Below are 16,876 nucleotides of genomic sequence, written 5' to 3' on the forward strand. Positions count from 1 at the left end.
GGCTTAAAACCTAGATGATGGGTTGATAGGTGCAGCAAACCACCATGGCACACGTATACCTACGTAACAAACCTGCATGTCCAGCACAAGTATCCCAGAACTTAAAGTACAATAAAAATAAAATAAAAAATAATTTTTGGAGAAACTAGATAGATTCAAGAAATGGGGAAGGGAAGACGAGGAAGGAGAGGCAAAGCAAAGAAAGAAAGTCAAGTAAGTGAGCACCCAGAGAACAAGCAGCAAGGTGAAGGAGCAACACCCATGTCCTAGAGAGAGAAGATTTACAACGTCTGTGACCACTTATTTTAAATATTTGAGAACCCAAACACTGGAAGATAATATTGGGGTTGGGAAACTGAGGCATGAAGTAACTTAAAATGAAAATATTTCCCCAAAAGGACACTTATATATCAAAGAAAGAAAATGATTGAAAACAAAGGCAGGGTGGTGGTGGTGGGAAGGACATCAGATATCTGAAATCTGGAATGTCACAGTTATGGAGCTTGGACCCGTGACGACAATGAGCATAAGATGATCATCCAGGGCTTACCATCTGACATGAGGACGTGCGATATGATGGGCAAAGCCACACATGGCAGCGGCCCATCCCATCTCTTCTCACAGCTCCCCAATGTTGGGGGAAAGAAGGAAGCATGTTATTATTCCCGTTTACAGGTGCGCGGCAGGGACAGGATGGACATTGTGTCCAAGGCCTCTTAGCTCAAGTCTGCAAAAGGCAGAGGAAGCAAATGTGGGTGGGCAACTCCTCTTCTGAGTGAATTAAGCTGCCTCCTGCGGCCTTCTAAATTAAAATTGTCATTGTAAAAACAGTGACCCGCCAAGAGGGCCTGCCATCCAAACCTCCCCCTGGCTAACCTGACAATGGACCTGTAAGTTTGGAAAAATAAGTTCACCTTCGTCCTTCTGTGCAGTATTTCTGCAGTGGAATGACACATGGAGGAGAGCCCGGGGATAAAATTCATTTCTTATCGAAGCTTTAGTTTTTCCTGTAGTGTAGGAATAAACGCGTAATTTTTGGTTGTTACAGGTGGCTAGCACTGTTTAGTTTGGGTTTTCCAACACAGTTTGGCTTTTGATTTAGAGATCACCTTGGTGAGAATCCTACAATGACTAAAGACATGAGTTTTTAGGCTGAGAGTTTGTTTATTTGGTTTTTTTTGGTTTTTTTCCACAGAATCAGTTACTTATTTTCCTGTGCCAGGTAATCTACAATCACTGAGAGAGAGAAAGAGAGAACAAAAGGGGGTGAGGAAGGGAAGTCAGGTCAGGGATGGAACAGTGTCATTATTGAAAGTGTCACTGTGGCCGGGCGCGGTGGCTCGAGCCTGTAATCCCAGCACTTTGGGAGGCCGAGACGGGGGGATCACGAGGTCAGGAGATCGAGACCATCCTGGCTAATACGGTGAAACCCCGTCTCTACTACAAATACAAAAACTAGCCGGGCGTGGTGGCGGCGCCTGTAGTCCCAGCTACTCGGGAGGCTGAGGCAGGAGAATGGCGTAAACCCGGGAGGCGGAGCTTGCAGTGAGCTGAGAGCCGGCCACTGCACTCCAGCCTGGGTGGCAGAGCAAGACTCCGTCTCAAAAAAAAAAAAAAAAAAAAAAAGAAAGTGTCACTGTGACTCAAATAACCTTGATGGCACTTGGTCTAATAAGCTGTCACAGACTCTTTTCATTACGCTGTTATCAAAGTCATCTGCAGCCTTTAATTACTCAGTCTCACCATACTCTATTTAACAGGGAAAAGAGGAAGGTATGGAAAAGAGTGAAACTGGCATAAAAAATCCAATAAAGGGCAACGAGGAGGAAACAACAGAAAAGCGGGAAACGGCAGACCTGGGGATCGCGCTCCTCTCACGCTGCAGACCTGGGGATCGCGCTCCTCTCACGGTACAGCTTCACCTGCTGTGTTTGCTCGTGGAGGACAGAGACTTTTGTCTGATTCATCTGCTGCTGTCTTCCCGATGCCTTGAACACTGCCTGATGCACAGGGAGTATTTGTCAGATACATTCCATGGCTTCTAATGCCATTTGCAAGGATGAAAGCTGGGTGTGCCTGGCTGTCTGGCAATACTTCCAAAGGCCTGCAGGACTCCCCAACGAGTGTCCCGTTCACCAGGAGGAGGACTGCAGCCACCCGCATTGTCCTGGGAAGGTCAGCCAGGCCTTCTCCCAGTGTCTGTCTGGGAAAAGCCCCGGTGTAGTCTGCTCGGTCCTACACCCAGAACCATGTGGGCTTCAGGAGCCAGCATTGTGAAGCAAGGGGTAGCTTCTCCCCTTCACCTCCCACTCAGCAGAACGCACTAGCCCTGTGCTCTTCTGATCCTGAAGGAAGCTGAGTCTGGAAAGTTCCTGTGCCTTTAAAGGCACTAGAGCCAATGTGTTGCCCACTCAGGTACTGCGCGACTTAAATAGGTTTCTAGGGTAAAGGCAACTCGTAGCACAAAGGAACAAGTCCCGGGGTGTGGCACTGCAGATCATTTGATTCCTGAGCAAAGGAATTATTATGATGTGGAGGTGGGGACCTCCTTATTATGCTTCAAATTACAATAAGGTTGTAAGGGTTTTTTCTTCCATTTTGAAGTACTTTGACAATATTTTTGAACTTCAAAAATGTTTATTTTTATTTTTTATTTTTTATTTTTTTTGAGGCGGAGTCTCGCTCTGTCGCCCAGACTGGAGTGCAGTGGCCAGATCTCAGCTCACTGCAAGCTCCGCCTCCCGGGTTTACGCCATTCTCCTGCCTCAGCCTCCCGAGTAGCTGGGACTACAGGCGCCGCCACCTCGCCCGGCTAGTTTTTTTTTTTTGTATTTTTAGTAGAGACGGGGTTTCACCGTGTTAGCCAGGATGGTCTCGATCTCCTGACCTCGTGATCTGGCCGTCTCGGCCTCCCAAAGTGCTGGGATTACAGGCTTCAGCCACCGCGCCTGGCCTAAAAAATGTTTATTAAAGGTGTTTTCACAGCAGTTTCATAATGTTTAATTTCTTAATTACTGGAATTGATGCTAAATAAAGCAGGCAAGTAATACTTCAGATGGCTTCATCTTCAGAGCCTTCTTCATTCGTGACTCAAACTGCACAGTTTTGGCCGGGCGCAGGGGCTCATGCCTGTAATTCCAGCACTTTGGGAGGCTGAGGCGGGCGGATCACCTGAGGTCAGGAGTTCGAGACCAGTTTGGCCAGCATGGTGAAACCCCATCTCTACTAAAAACACAAAAATTAGATGGGTGTGGTGGTGTGTGCCTGTAGTCCCTGCTGCTTGGGAAGCTGAGGCAGGAGAATTGCTTGAACCCAGGAGGCAAAGGTTGCAGTGAGCCGAGATCCCACCATGGCACTCCAGCCTGGGCAACAAGAGCGAAACTCCATCTCAAAAAAAAAAAAAAAGCCCAATTTCAGGACAGCCTGAGCAAATACAAAATGGGAAAACGGAAATGGATTCGAAGCACGGGGCACATTCCACTGACTGTCACACTGAAGGAATGGTGGAGCCTGAGTCCTCCTATGAGCCGCCGCTAGAGAAGCTAGAGAAGGGGCAGCTCTGGAGCTTGACGACGCTCTCCTATCTTGCATAAGGTGGAGACAGACAGTCCTTCCGTGCCGGGACAGGATGAGGGTGAAGTGGTGATTTCAGGTCAGAAGCAGAGCCTTGGGGACTGATTTTAAAGGGCGAGCTCTCTCTGGAACCCCAAGAGATGGCCCTGACTGCATGGGAAAGCGTGTCTCACCAGTGCAATGTTCTCTAAGTCTGGAGGAGGAGGAGCCCAGGGGGAATGACAGGCAGAAGGCAAGGAGGCCCAGAAGCCCCGCATGGCAAGGATGCATCCAAGTGTATTCTGTAGGAGTGACCAGTGGCCGCGTGGGTGGTGAGCAGGGCTTGTTTTCCTCCAATACCAACGTACAGAGCAGGAGAGCCTGGTGCAGGTTTCTCTCTGAAATCATGGGTTCAGCTGTATTAGTTTCTATCCAAGGCTGGCATAGCTCACCTTCCATTCCAGCAAGGACAGCGGGCCAGCTGTCATGAGCCTTCTCACGAGGAATGGTCTGGGGTGGTGTGAGATCTCACTGTTGGCCATAATTCACTCAACATTTCTTCACTTCTCTGCTTGTAAGTTTTCATTTCCTCTGCAGCTGGTAGCTTCTGTCATTTCTTTTCCTATTTATACCAGTCCTGAATCAGCTTCTTTTTGGGAACCATGCATTTCCCTCAGTAGAGGTCGTTAAGAATCTCTCCACTTTCTGCTGCAAGATTTTTACTTTTGTTTTCTGGCAGATTTTTGGTTGAATGTCATGCCTACATGACCCCTCATCAGTCAGTGTATGTTGGAAACAAAGGATTTGGCAAACATTTGTCCATCAGCACTTCGTCCTCCTCCTTCTCTGATTTATTCAAAAAGAAAAGGAGGCCGGGCATGGTGGCTAAGGCCTGTAATCCCAGCACTTTGGGAGGCTGAGGCAGGCGGATCACTTGAGGTCGGGAGTTTGAGGTCAGCCTGACCAACATGGAGAAATCCTGTCTCTACTAAAAATATACAATTACCAGGGAGTGATGGTGCATGCCTGTAATCCCAGTTACTGGGGAGGCTGAGGCAGAAGAATCGCTTGAACCCAGGAGGCAGAAGTTGCAGTGAGCCGAGATCGTGCTATTGCACTCCAGCCTGGGCAACAAGAGTGAAACTATGTCTCCAAAAAACAAAAACAACAACAACAAAAATTCTCACTCCAGTGATCTGCTTCAACTATAAAATGCAATGTTTTAAATCTTTAATTTCCTTCTCTCTGCAAGCAGGAGTTTCTTATATAGCTTTCAAAGATTTCATGTATGATTTTGTTAGTTCCCTGATTTCAGTGTATTTCTTATTCCAATCATCTTTCCCCAGTATTTGTTCCATGCACCTCTGAAATTTGGTTATTTTTTTCTTATGCTTGTTGGAACTTGGCATTTTTTTTTTAACTTAGCCTTTATTGTGACATATTTTTCCCTCTGAAAATTTAACACAAGGCTATATTAAAACGTGTACTTTTTCAGAGAATACGGACTTTTTTTTTTTTTTTTTTTTTTTAAGACGGAGTCTCGTTCTGTCGCCAGGCTGGAGTGCAGTGATGCATTCTCGGCTCACTGCAACCTCTGCCTCCCAGATTCAAGTGATTCTCCTGCCTCAGCCTTCTGAGTAGCTGAGACCACAGGCACGCTCCACCACGCCCAGCTAATTTTTATATTTTAGTAGAGATGGGATTTCACCATGTTGGCCAGAATGGTCTTGATCTCTTGACTTCCTCGGCCTCCCAGAGTGCTAAGATCACAGGCATGAGCCACCGCGCCCAGCCCAGAGTTTCGGCTTTCCAGTAGTTTGTTCTGTTTCTTTACATGATATTCGTCCTTAGCAGCAAAAATAAGAGTGGCTTTTCTCCAGGAATCCGATTCCCTTCTTTAGGCCCCCTGACTGTCTCATCCTGCTCACCTCAAACACAGTTGTGTTCTGTACCCCGCGTTCCTGAGAAGATGCTTTGCAGCTTTGATCTTCTGCCTAACATCTCACACTTGTTTAAGAGTCAGTGTTTTCCTGTGGTAGTGAGTTCTCTGCAGTCTGTTGTTCCATCCCTTGATGTCTTCTATTCTTTGCAGCAGGAATAGCTTCCAGAATAAACTGACACACAGCCAGGTAATAATTCCAACCTCCAGGGAACCTGGCAGACCCCCAGCAACACCTTGAAAGAGCATGTCAACATCCTTCCTGCAGGCACGGAGCTTTCCACAGCGAGGGACTTCTGCATTTGTCTCTAGGCCATTTCAGAGGCACCTCCTTCCTTAGTTCACAGGCTGTCACACAGCCTCTGCCAGTGCCTGCAAGCCTCGATATGGCACTTTCATTCTGAGACCTACTTCTCCATTCTCTGGGGTCCTTTTATCCCCCTACACAGGACTCACAAGAACAATTTTTTTTAGTTCTTCTATGTTCAAAAATATATGTTACCTTTAAAATTTAAAGGCAATGTAACTGGATATAAAAAATCCTTGGGCACATTTTCCTTGAAAATGTTATACAAATTGTTTTCTTATCTTCTAGCACTGACTATTGTTTTGGAAAAGTTTGAAACAACCCTGATTTCCCCACCCCACTTACAAGAGTGATTTGGTCTTTTTTCTAGCTTGCCCAGAAGATCCTTTCTTTATCAAAGAGCTCCAGGAAGTTGATACTTTTTATCTTTCCTCAATTTCCTAAAAAATGGGGTTTGCATTTCTGTTCTCCTCCATTGGGTGACTTCTGAGAGAAGCAGAAAGTTTACTTGGTTCTGTCTTCTCCAGACCTCATCACCAAGACAGCAGTCTGTTTAACACCCTTCATTTGCATGCCAAGAAAGAGGGTGCAGACTAGTGGGCCAGTTGAGGTGGCTCACACGTGTAATCTCAGCACATTCGGAGGCCAGGAAGGATAGCTTGAGCCCAGGAGTTTGAGACCAGCCTGAGCAATATAGGGAGACCTAGTCTCTAAGAAAATAAAATATAGGCCAGGCGTGGTGGCTCACCCCTGTAATCTCAGCATTTTGGGAGGCTAAGGCGGGCGGATCACAAGGTTAGGAGATCGAGACCAGCCTGACCAACATGGTGAAGCCCTGTCTCTACTAAAAATACAAATTATCCAGGCGTGGTGGCGCATGCCTGAAATCCCAGCTACTCAGGAAGCTGAGTCAGGAGAATCACTTGAACCCGGGAGGCGGAGGTTGCACTGCGATCACGCCACTGCACTCCACCCTGGGTGACAGAGCGAGACTCCATCTCAAAAAAAAAAGAAACAAAGAAAAAGAAAAAAAGAAAATAAAATATAAAAAGCAAACAAATAAACATAAAAAAGAAAGTGCAGGGGGCCAGGCCCAGTGGCTCACACCTGTAATTGCAGCACTTTGGGAGGCTGAGGTGGGTGGATCACGAGGTCAGGAGTTTGGGACCAGCCTGGCCAATATGGTGAAACCCCCTCTCTACTGAAAATGTAAAAATCAGCCAGGCATAGTGGTGGGCGCCTGTAGTCCCAGCTACTCAGGAGGCTGAGGCAGGAGAATTGCTTGAAACCAGAAGACAGAGGTTGCAGTGAGCCAAGATCACGCCACTGCACTCTAGCCTGGGTGAAAGAGCGAAACTCTGTCTCAAAAAAAAAAAAAAAAGAAAGAAAAAAAGAAAAGAAAAAGTGCAAACTAGTAATTCAACTCTGATTCCTGAGGAAGTATTTCCTTCTCTCCTTCCATTCTGTCTTAACCAGAAATCTTCGTTATGCATTACCAATATAGACAAACAAGGGTGAAAACGCAGGTGCAGGAAAATGGCTGTAGGGAAGTGAAAGATAATGCAGAGGAGAGCACATCATCAGGGGCCCCACCGCAACCACCACAGCCAGGAGCAACAGAGTCTGGGAAGGATAGGATGTGGGCTGGACCTGGCCAAGAGGTAATTATGGAGAAAGAGGAGGAAGGTTTCTTTGTACTTATCTCAGAACAATCTGCTCCTCCTTCGGGTTAGAAGTTCCTGGGGGCTTTTCCTAATTGCCTTATATTTGTGATTTTTTTTTCACCCAAGTTCTGTTGTTATTTGCCCATACTTAGTTTCAGGCAATGTGGAAGGTATAAAGGCCAATGACGAACTCCAATCCAATTGGGAGGTCTCAGAATGGGGCAGGCAAGAGCATCTGTTGGAGCATGGGAAGAAACTCAGAATTTCTGTTTGTTTCATATAAAAATAAAGAAATTATGCTTTAGGTAGTTAGAGTTCAAAATGACACAGGTGCCCTCACAGGATGCTTATGTTTTGTGGTCATGTGTCGTGAATTGTTCCCTGGAAAGGGAGATCCATAAAGGAGGAACTGTAGCTGGGTTTGCTGAGCATATTATCTCCTGTGTGCTCCCCTGACTCACACAACTGGCAAGCGGCTTTAAAGCCTACAGCAAAGAAACTGGAAAATGAAGGTGACATTAGTGATATGAACACACACACAAAAATAAGGAAACGACCAAGTTGACACTCTGCTCTTTTACATAAGCTCTTTGTCAAGCCCATTTCAGGGTAAGAAAGTCATGAGGAACCCCAAGTCTGCCTATAACTGGGAGTTGTAGAAAAGTTGGAAATATTAATATCTGATATCATTAACAATGTACCTCATACTAAGTATATTGTGCCTTGGGATATTAGCTTATAAGAATAAATATATATAATTTATGAATAAATAAATATACATATATTGGGAATGTATATCCTCCTTTTCCTTTTGTTAGTAGAGATATACAATGAAACTCATTACACCACTGCTCTGATGTAATAAATGCAAAACCTGTACCAGCCCTATGATGCAAACTGGGGGCACAGAGCATAGGCAGTCCATTATTCCTGGCAACGAGTGGAATATATCGCAGATAGATGAGCTGCATCGTGAAGAATGAGTGACATGCCCTGGGTGAAGAAGCAGAGAGGGTCATTCTGGATAATGGATTAGCGTGAGCAGAGACTCAGAGACTTCAGAGAGCATGTCCTTTTTGGAGATCAGAGGGCAGGTTAATGTCTCCTGGAACGGACTGCATACACCAGATGGGTGGCGAATAACACTGGAAAGGTAGGTAATGTCCAGATTGAAGGACCTGAATTCTATGCTGAGTATTTGGACCACACACTATAAGGACTGCATATAACAGATGGGTGGCGAATAACACTGGAAAGGTAGGTAATGTCCAGATTGAAGGACCTGAATTCTATGCTGAGTATTTGGACCACACACTATAAGGACTGCATACACCAGATGGGTGGCGAATAACACTGGAAAGGTAGGTAATGTCCAGATTGAAGGACCTGAATTCTATGCTAAGTATTTGGACCACACACTATAAGCAATACAGAGTTGATGGAGATGTATGAACAACCTACAGAAAGGGAGAAAATATTAGCAATATGCCGCAGACAAAGGACTAATATCCAGAATTTATAAGGAACTTAAATCAACAAGAAAAGAATCAATAACTCCATTAAAAAGCAAGCAAAGGATATGAACAGACATTTTCAAAAGAAGACATACAGTGGCCAAAAAACATGGAAAAAATGCTCAACATACTAATCATTAGAGAAATGTAAATCAAAATCACAAATGAGATACCGCTTCACAGCAGTCATTATTATTAAAAAGCAAAAAGCAAAACAAACAAACAAAAAAACAGATATTGGCAAGGCTGCAGAGAAGAAGGAATGCTTACTTGCTGTTGGTGCGAATGTAAATTAGTTCAGCCACTGTGGAAAGCAGTTTGGAGATTTCTCAAAGAACTAAAAATAGAACTACCATTCAACCCGGCAATCCCATTACTGGGTATATACCCCCCAAAAATAAATCATTCTACCAAAAAGCACTATTCACAATAGCAAAGACATGGAATCAACCTTGGTGCCCATCAATGGTAGAATGGATTAAGAAAATGTGGTACATATACACCACGGAATACTACACAGTCATTAAAAAAAGAGAACAAAATCATGTCCTTGGCAGCAACATGGATGCAGCTGAAGGTCATTATCCTAAGCGAATTAATACACAAACAGAAAACTAAATACTGCATGTTCTCACTTATAAGTGGGAGCTAAATATTGGGTGCACACGGACAAAAAGATGGGAACAATAGACGCTGAGGACTCCAAAAAGAGAGAAGGAAAGAGGAGAGCGAGGGATGAAAATCTCCCTATTGGGTACTATGTTCACCATCTGGGTAACCAGGTCAGTAGAAGCCCAAGCGCTCAGCATGACGCAACATGCCCTTGTAACAAACCTGCACATGAACTTCCTAAATCTAAAATTAAAATAGAAATTTAAAAAAAGAAGCAGGCTGGGCGTGTGAAGCCCAAAGAACTCCGTCTGAATACTGTTCTGCTGTTTCTGCAGTGTGGCTACAGTCACTGCCCACCAAATACCTAGAGCCCGGACACGAGCGTTGCGGTATATGGATGTGTCCACCTGGATACACACGGTTTCAATTCATTTAAATGGCAAACAAAGGTCTTGGGCAGATTTCGAAGAGAAGCGGTGAGCTGCGAGACACTTCCGAGCAAGAGCTGATGTGGAGGGTTTCCAGGGCCGGGTGAGGGTCCCGCAGCCACAGCGACGTTTGAGCCTCCACGGTGGAACTCACAGGCTCCCCCGCCACAGCCTCCCGCGTGCGCTCAGGCGCTTCCTCCAGGCCTTATTTGTAAGTCTGTTGATTTCGCAGACCGCACCTTGCAAGGAGCACACGCTCCGTCTCAGTATTTCATAATCATTTCTTCTCTTTTTGTTTTCTACCCGGCCTGGCTCTGTGTCTAGGACTCAGCGTGCCTTCCCGGGGCTCGGCCTGCCCCGCCTGCCTAAGAATCTCGCAAATCATTGACGGCATGGGGGAGGGGAGAAGGGGAGACTGCGGGTAGCAGGAAATGGTGCCCTGGAAGCCAGGGTTCTACTCCCTCCGCCGATTTGTAGGACAAAGAAGGCAAAGCTCTTTCGTGGAAGCTCGGCACTCTCAGCCCCGACCGAGGCCGTGATAACTCAAATTCACAACCGCCGGGGATGCGAAACACCCGGCCTTCCCGAGGACAAAGGGCAAGTGTTCCCGCACTGCGCCGCGTTCGTAGGCTCGGGGTTTTCGCCGCTGGTTCCAGCTTTTTGTTACCTTGCTTGGCTGGTGCCTGCGGGGCCCACGGCTGCGGAAGGACAGGGCTCTGAGGCTGCCACCCCACAGCCCCTGCGATTCGAGAGTGCCGGGCAGCTCCGCCGGGGCCGCGCGCTTCCCAGGAGGAGGGAAGGCCTGGGGGGAAGGGGGAGGGCAGTGGAATAGAAACTGGGGAGCGACAAAGCTGAGAAGGCGCAGATTTTGGCGGATTCCGGGAGCCTCCCCCACTGTGTCCTTTGCGCAGTCACAGTATGGGGCTGCGACCGCTTCCTAGCCCCTATGCCCCGGGCATTTGGCTCTTTCACATAAATGTTAGGATTGGTAGCTTTCCAATATTTCTAAATGGAGAGCTATGAGAAGAGGTGGTGTGTGTGTGTGTGTGTGTGTGTGTGTGTGTGTGTGTGTGTAGGAAATAATGATGGATTTGCAGTCTCTTTCTTTCAACTCCTCTTCATTCATTGGCTAAGTGTTGGTTGCCTAGGAAACCGCGTGCACCTCGACTGCAGAGCCTGCCATGGGGGCTGCAGGCTGGGTTTTTTGGGTTTTTAACGGTGAATCCCGGCAAGCAGTGAAGAACCCTAATGCTAAATGTCTAGTAATTTCAATAACTGTGTCAAAAATATATGTTGCATTATGAAAACAATACTTTAAAAATTTACTACCATGTAAAGCCTCCTTTATATCAGACTTCTTCAAACAATGACTTGTGTGTGTAATAGAGAAATGCAAATTCACTTGAGGACGTGCCGTTGAAAATAATCTGAAAATTGTGAAAGCAAATATTAATTTTAATAGTTTAAGGGATATCTTGCTCACTTCAGTCGCGCAATAGGTTATGTATAAAACAAATGTTGAATTGTGTTTTAGGCAGCGATATTTCTACAATTGTCTTTGGAAGGGAAATTTTTAAATGTTAATACATCATTAAGACTAACATTAAGAGATCATGAAATATGTTGCCCCCAAATCTTCGTGCCTGATATACGATGACCTAGATTGAGAAGCACTGCATATAATGAATAGACAGAAATGCTGGGGACCCAACTAAGAATGACTTTTTTTTTTTTTTTCTTTGAAAGCCGGGTACCAGTCTCTTCCTGCGAACTACATGGATTAAGAACGATTTTTTTTTTTTAATTTAAGGGTTATCAGATAAACTGAAAGACTTTAGGGAAAAGTGTGACTGTTGTCAACATTTTAACACAAAATCAGCTTCTTGTGAAAATAAAAATGTGCAGCATCACAATCCCAGTGGGGGTGGGGTGGGATGCAGACCGGTTAACAAGAATGGCTGCCCGGAAGGGGCGGGGGTGTGGGGACAATTCAAGCAAAATGCTTGAAAGGAAAGCAGATCTTGGGCCAAAAGTGTCCCCAAGGGCACTCTGGGCTTTCAGAAGGATGATTTCCAGTCTCACCCTATCCCAAGGTTTCCCACGTTTCTTTAAAAGAAACGTGAGAGGAAAGGGTCTTTTCATCTATCTATATGATCTTGAACACGCGTTTTCACCCGAGCACTCAATGGAGATTTGGCTCTGAAACAGAAGCTAAGAAATGACATAGATGAAGGAGGCAGGCGGCCAGCTCAAGTTACTCAGCGTGGAGCTGAGCGCCCCTTATCCCCACCCCGCCGCGCTGAGCATCAGGGTTGCTCCTGGGAGCTCGCAGCAAGGAGGTGACCGCTCCGAGTGTGTCTACACTCGCAGCGCGGGTGCCGCCCTCGCTCTGTTCCTTCCGGCGCAGCTTGGTCCCACCAGAGCCGCCACTCGAGGCTGACACCTGCCACAGCCCTTTTGGCCGAGATGCGGTCACTTTCCCTGAGGTTTGGTGTGCCCAAAAGACGCGTTTCCAGTCCAAGCCCTGTCCTTAACTTGCTGTGTGACCTTGGGAATTGCTAGCCCTTGACGTTTCGGCATCTGGAGGGATCTGGATTAGAAACCCGGAGGTCAGGCAGCGAGACCTTGGAACCTGGAGAGTGGGGCATGTGGACAGACCCTCCGCTGATCTCTGCCTGTCCCCAGACCCCACCCTAACCCAGGCAAGCCAGCCGCGTCTGGAATACCGGCCCGCGAGCTCCAGTCTGGGCGCCCTGGATGTTTGGGGGCGCCTGGGCTTTTGTTCTCGCTACTTCTCTTTGTACATTGGAACCGACTTGAGTCCCCCACCCCCCACCCCACAGCGGGAAAGGGAGGCGGTGACAGCTTGCTGATAGTTCTGGGAGGGTCTCGCTCAACAGCTGCAGGCTCCGCTCCGCCGCGGGAGCCGGGTTCATTCGGCCTCTCTCGCCAGGGGATGAAAGAGGTCACGTCACCTCGCCAACGGCCCTTCCCAAGTGTGGAAGTGTGGGGCGGCGCGCTTCAGTCATCGAATTGCCGGGAACAGGTTGTGCAGTGACACGTTTCTGAACCATATCCCCTTCCGCCCTCAAAACGGCAGCAGGATTACTCTTCTCCTCTCTCTCTCTCTCTCTCTCTCTCTCTCTCTCTCTCTCTCTCTACTTCCCTTTCCCTATCCTCCTTCTCTCTTCTCTCTGACACACACACATAAACACCCCACATCACTCGAAAAGGACACAATGAGACCAGTTCCTGTCTGGTACCTAGAGACTGCGGATTTGAAGGGAGGGTCGGTGGTCCAAGTCTGTGCACGGCGCTCGTGCGAGGTGTGCGTGGGTCCTTGGGAGGTCTCGTGTGCGCGAGGCTGCAGTTTTTAGTCGTATTCCCCACCCTTCAAACCGCAGCACGAAGCCTCGGACCTCCAGGTCTCCGCGATGGAAGACAAGAAAGTTCATTACTCGGGCGTGGGTCACCCTTGGAACCCACCCCTCTTACTTGACAATAGATGAACCGAATCCGAGGGCGGGGGCGGGAGGGGGGCGCCTGTCGTGTGATTTTAAATACTCAGATTGCACAGCGTATCCCACGCTTCTGAGAGCCCTTTGTTCCGCCGACAGCCCCCGCCCCCGGGACCCCACCCTCGTTCCTTGCCCTCCGGGACGGTCAGTGCTGCGCTACCGGCCACTCCCACTCCATCACTCGCGAGGAACAAAAGTCAGCCCTCGGGGCAGAGGAGTCCTGGGTACCAGCAGGGGCGTTGTGCACTCCCGGAGAGGGTCGGGCAGGGCTGAGGGGCTCCGAGGTCGCTTCGCCCGTGGATGCTCTGCTCAGTGAGAGGAGCTACCAGCCCTAAACAGACAAAGGAGAAAGCAGGCCCACGCCGGGGCGGGGGCGGAGGCCGCGCTGGTGTTCATGGGCTGCAGGTGTCCCGGGTCGCCGTCACGCACGACTTCCTTCTGGGGCCACCTGTCCTCCCCCAGGCCGCTATGAGACGGAGCGCCGCCTGGGCAGTCGCTGGCCTCCGGGGTTGAGGGAAAGGACAGTGGTCTCACGAGGGGCGGTTGGCTGGAGGAACTCCTGGCCAATGGCCTAGTAGGAGCTGCAATTCGAGGTGGCGGAGCAGCCTGTGCCACCTCAACCCTCCACCTGCCGGCACCGGGGCACCTGACGGCCTCTCCACCTGCTCCAGTCCTCCATCGTTTCCATCCGATGCCAGCTCTGCCCCCACCCCGTTCAGACCGCGCTGGTGGCCCTCTCCTCGCCGCCCTCTCACCCTCCTTGTCTTCACCCTTCCCCCATATCCCCATACCCAGACCCCCACCACAGCCGCAGACAATGCGCAAACCCCCCACCCAACTCCCGGGGGCCCCCCACCCCTCTCCCGGTCCGCACGCCCGCTCTGATTGGCCGCGGGCCGGTGGTCCAGCCCCCCGGACGGTCCCTAGGGCTCGGAGCATTACGTCAGCCAGGCTTGGAGAGCGCCAGCGCGAAGGGACTGGGGGGCTCCGGGCTGGGGGCGCGGCCTGCGCCAGCCGCCCCACCCTCCTTGCATAAAAGCCGGAGCCCGCGGGGGCCGACGCTCTCAGCCCGTCGGTTCCCGAGCGCCTTCCCGGTGACCCCGCAGTGGGTGTGTGAGGGGAGGACGGACAGACCCACCAGACGCCGCCGGACCAGGAGGACGCTGACGAGGCACCATGCGTGAGATCGTGCACATCCAGGCGGGCCAGTGCGGCAACCAGATCGGCGCCAAGGTGGGCGCGCCGCCGCGGAGGGGGTCGATGGGGGCGGGAACCTGGGCCGAGAGCCCCTCGGGGTCCCCTGGCGCGGTCCCGGGGAGGCCTGGGGATCGCCAAGTGCGCCGCCAGTGTGGCTTGGGCTCGGAGGCGACTTTCGCCGACGGAGGGGGCGCCTCTCTTTTCTGCTGTAACTCAGCTGGAGTCCCCGCCACCCCCGCTGGCTGCTTGGCAGGCACGCGTGCCTGGAGAAGACGAGGGTGTGTCCGCGAGGCTGTGCGCGGCGCTCCGCGCGAGGGGCTGGGACGTGAGGAGGGTTAATTTTACTCGTTTGAACCGGAGTCGAGCCGCCGGGGGAGGGGAGAAGAGCGATTGTCTTGCGGTCTCAGGACGTGCTTTGAATCTAAAACCGCGGTCCTTTAGCTCCTTCGCGTTCCTCTTTCCCCGCCCACCCACTCCTCGCGGGCTGCAGTCCCTGTGCCCTCGCCTCCTGCCGCCGCCTGGGGCTGCGACCCGTGCGCCGAGCTCCGCCACTGCCCAGCTTTGGCTGGTCCTTCCCCCCTCGACCCCTACCTCCCGCCGCAGGCAGCAGCTCTTCGCCTGGGAAACGCCCAGTTTCGACTTTCTAACCCTGCAAAATACAGGCCCCGGCTGTGCCCGGGTCACGCCGCCTTTAAACCTTCACGCTCCTGAAATGTTGGGCTGTCGGAACTGAGTCGGGGACATTTCATTGTGCGCCTTGGCGCTTCTGGCGGATCGTGCATGGCTAAACGCAGCCTTTCTGTCTCAGTTTTGGGAGGTCATCAGTGATGAACATGGGATTGACCCCACTGGCAGTTACCATGGAGACAGTGATTTGCAGCTGGAGAGAATCAATGTTTACTACAATGAAGCCACTGGTAATCGCCCTTGCCCCACCCCCACTGCCTTCAGTTTTGCTACCCCTCTCCCCTTTCCTTGCGTGGGACCGCAGGGGTGTGGCCCTGGGAGAGGGTGGACCATTCAGTTGAGGATCTCCGCTCCTTCCCTGCAGGCTTTCACTGGGCTTCCTTATGTCCACAGAGCCCTTTGAGAACCTGATGGTGGGTCTCCCTTTGTTTGGGGGAACATCTGCATGACGGCAGCAGGCGCCAAGCCCTTCTTTGCAGAGGTCCTTGCCTGAGAGTCTTAAGTCACTGTTGTTCCTTGCAGGTAACAAATATGTTCCGCGGGCCATCCTTGTGGATCTGGAGCCAGGCACGATGGATTCGGTTAGGTCTGGACCATTCGGCCAGATCTTCAGACCAGACAATTTCGTGTTTGGTGAGTGCCTGGTGTGGCTAAGAGCATGAGGGACTCATTTTACACTGGGCTGAGGCTGGAGAGGTGTGACTGCCAGAGGGAAAGCATGAAGAACATCCACTGTGTGCCAGCTTAGCTTTAATAGAGGGTAAAATTGTTTGCCTTTCAACTGCCTAGAGCTCGGTGTCCTGGCCTTCCTTATTTATAATATATTCATGAACAAATATTTTAACGTTTGGCCATTTTGGTGATAATCTGAAATAGTCTTATCTGGCATTGACTCACTGATCTATACTAAGGGGTTTGAGGTAAGGTATTTAATACAATCACCAGTGACTTAAGATTTCACTTTCCCTCTGGCAGGCCAGAGCGGAGCTGGGAATAACTGGGCCAAGGGCCACTACACAGAGGGAGCCGAGCTGGTTGACTCGGTCCTGGACGTGGTGAGGAAGGAGTCAGAGAGCTGTGACTGTCTCCAGGGCTTCCAGCTGACCCACTCTCTGGGGGGCGGCACCGGGTCCGGGATGGGCACCCTGCTCATCAGCAAGATCCGGGAAGAGTACCCAGACCGCATCATGAACACCTTCAGCGTCATGCCCTCACCCAAGGTGTCAGACACCGTGGTGGAGCCCTACAACGCCACCCTCTCTGTCCACCAGCTGGTGGAAAACACAGATGAAACCTACTGCATTGATAACGAGGCCCTGTACGACATCTGCTTCCGCACCCTGAAGCTGACCACCCCCACCTACGGGGACCTCAACCACCTGGTGTCGGCCACCATGAGCGGGGTCACCACCTGCCTGCGCTTCCCGGGCCAGCTGAACGCAGACCTGCGCAAGCTGG

The 16,876-nt window shown here is 50.1% G+C and overlaps 1 protein-coding gene across 1 annotated transcript in view; it reads left to right on the forward strand.

The window, feature by feature from the left end:
* Positions 1-14,587: 14,587 nt before the first annotated feature.
* The window catches only part of LOC115897019 (tubulin beta-2 chain-like), a 5,105-nt gene continuing 2,816 nt past the window's right edge, over positions 14,588-16,876 (forward strand). The window contains exons 1-4 of the mRNA XM_030929584.1: positions 14,588-14,767; positions 15,540-15,648; positions 15,941-16,051; positions 16,394-16,871. Of these exons, the coding sequence (XP_030785444.1) occupies positions 14,711-14,767; positions 15,540-15,648; positions 15,941-16,051; positions 16,394-16,871 (755 nt within the window). The 5' untranslated portion in view covers positions 14,588-14,710. The remainder of the gene's footprint in view (positions 14,768-15,539; positions 15,649-15,940; positions 16,052-16,393; positions 16,872-16,876) is intronic.

Source organism: Rhinopithecus roxellana, chromosome 4, assembly GCF_007565055.1.
Source record: "Rhinopithecus roxellana isolate Shanxi Qingling chromosome 4, ASM756505v1, whole genome shotgun sequence".
In the NCBI taxonomy this organism is placed as follows: domain Eukaryota; kingdom Metazoa; phylum Chordata; class Mammalia; order Primates; family Cercopithecidae; genus Rhinopithecus; species Rhinopithecus roxellana.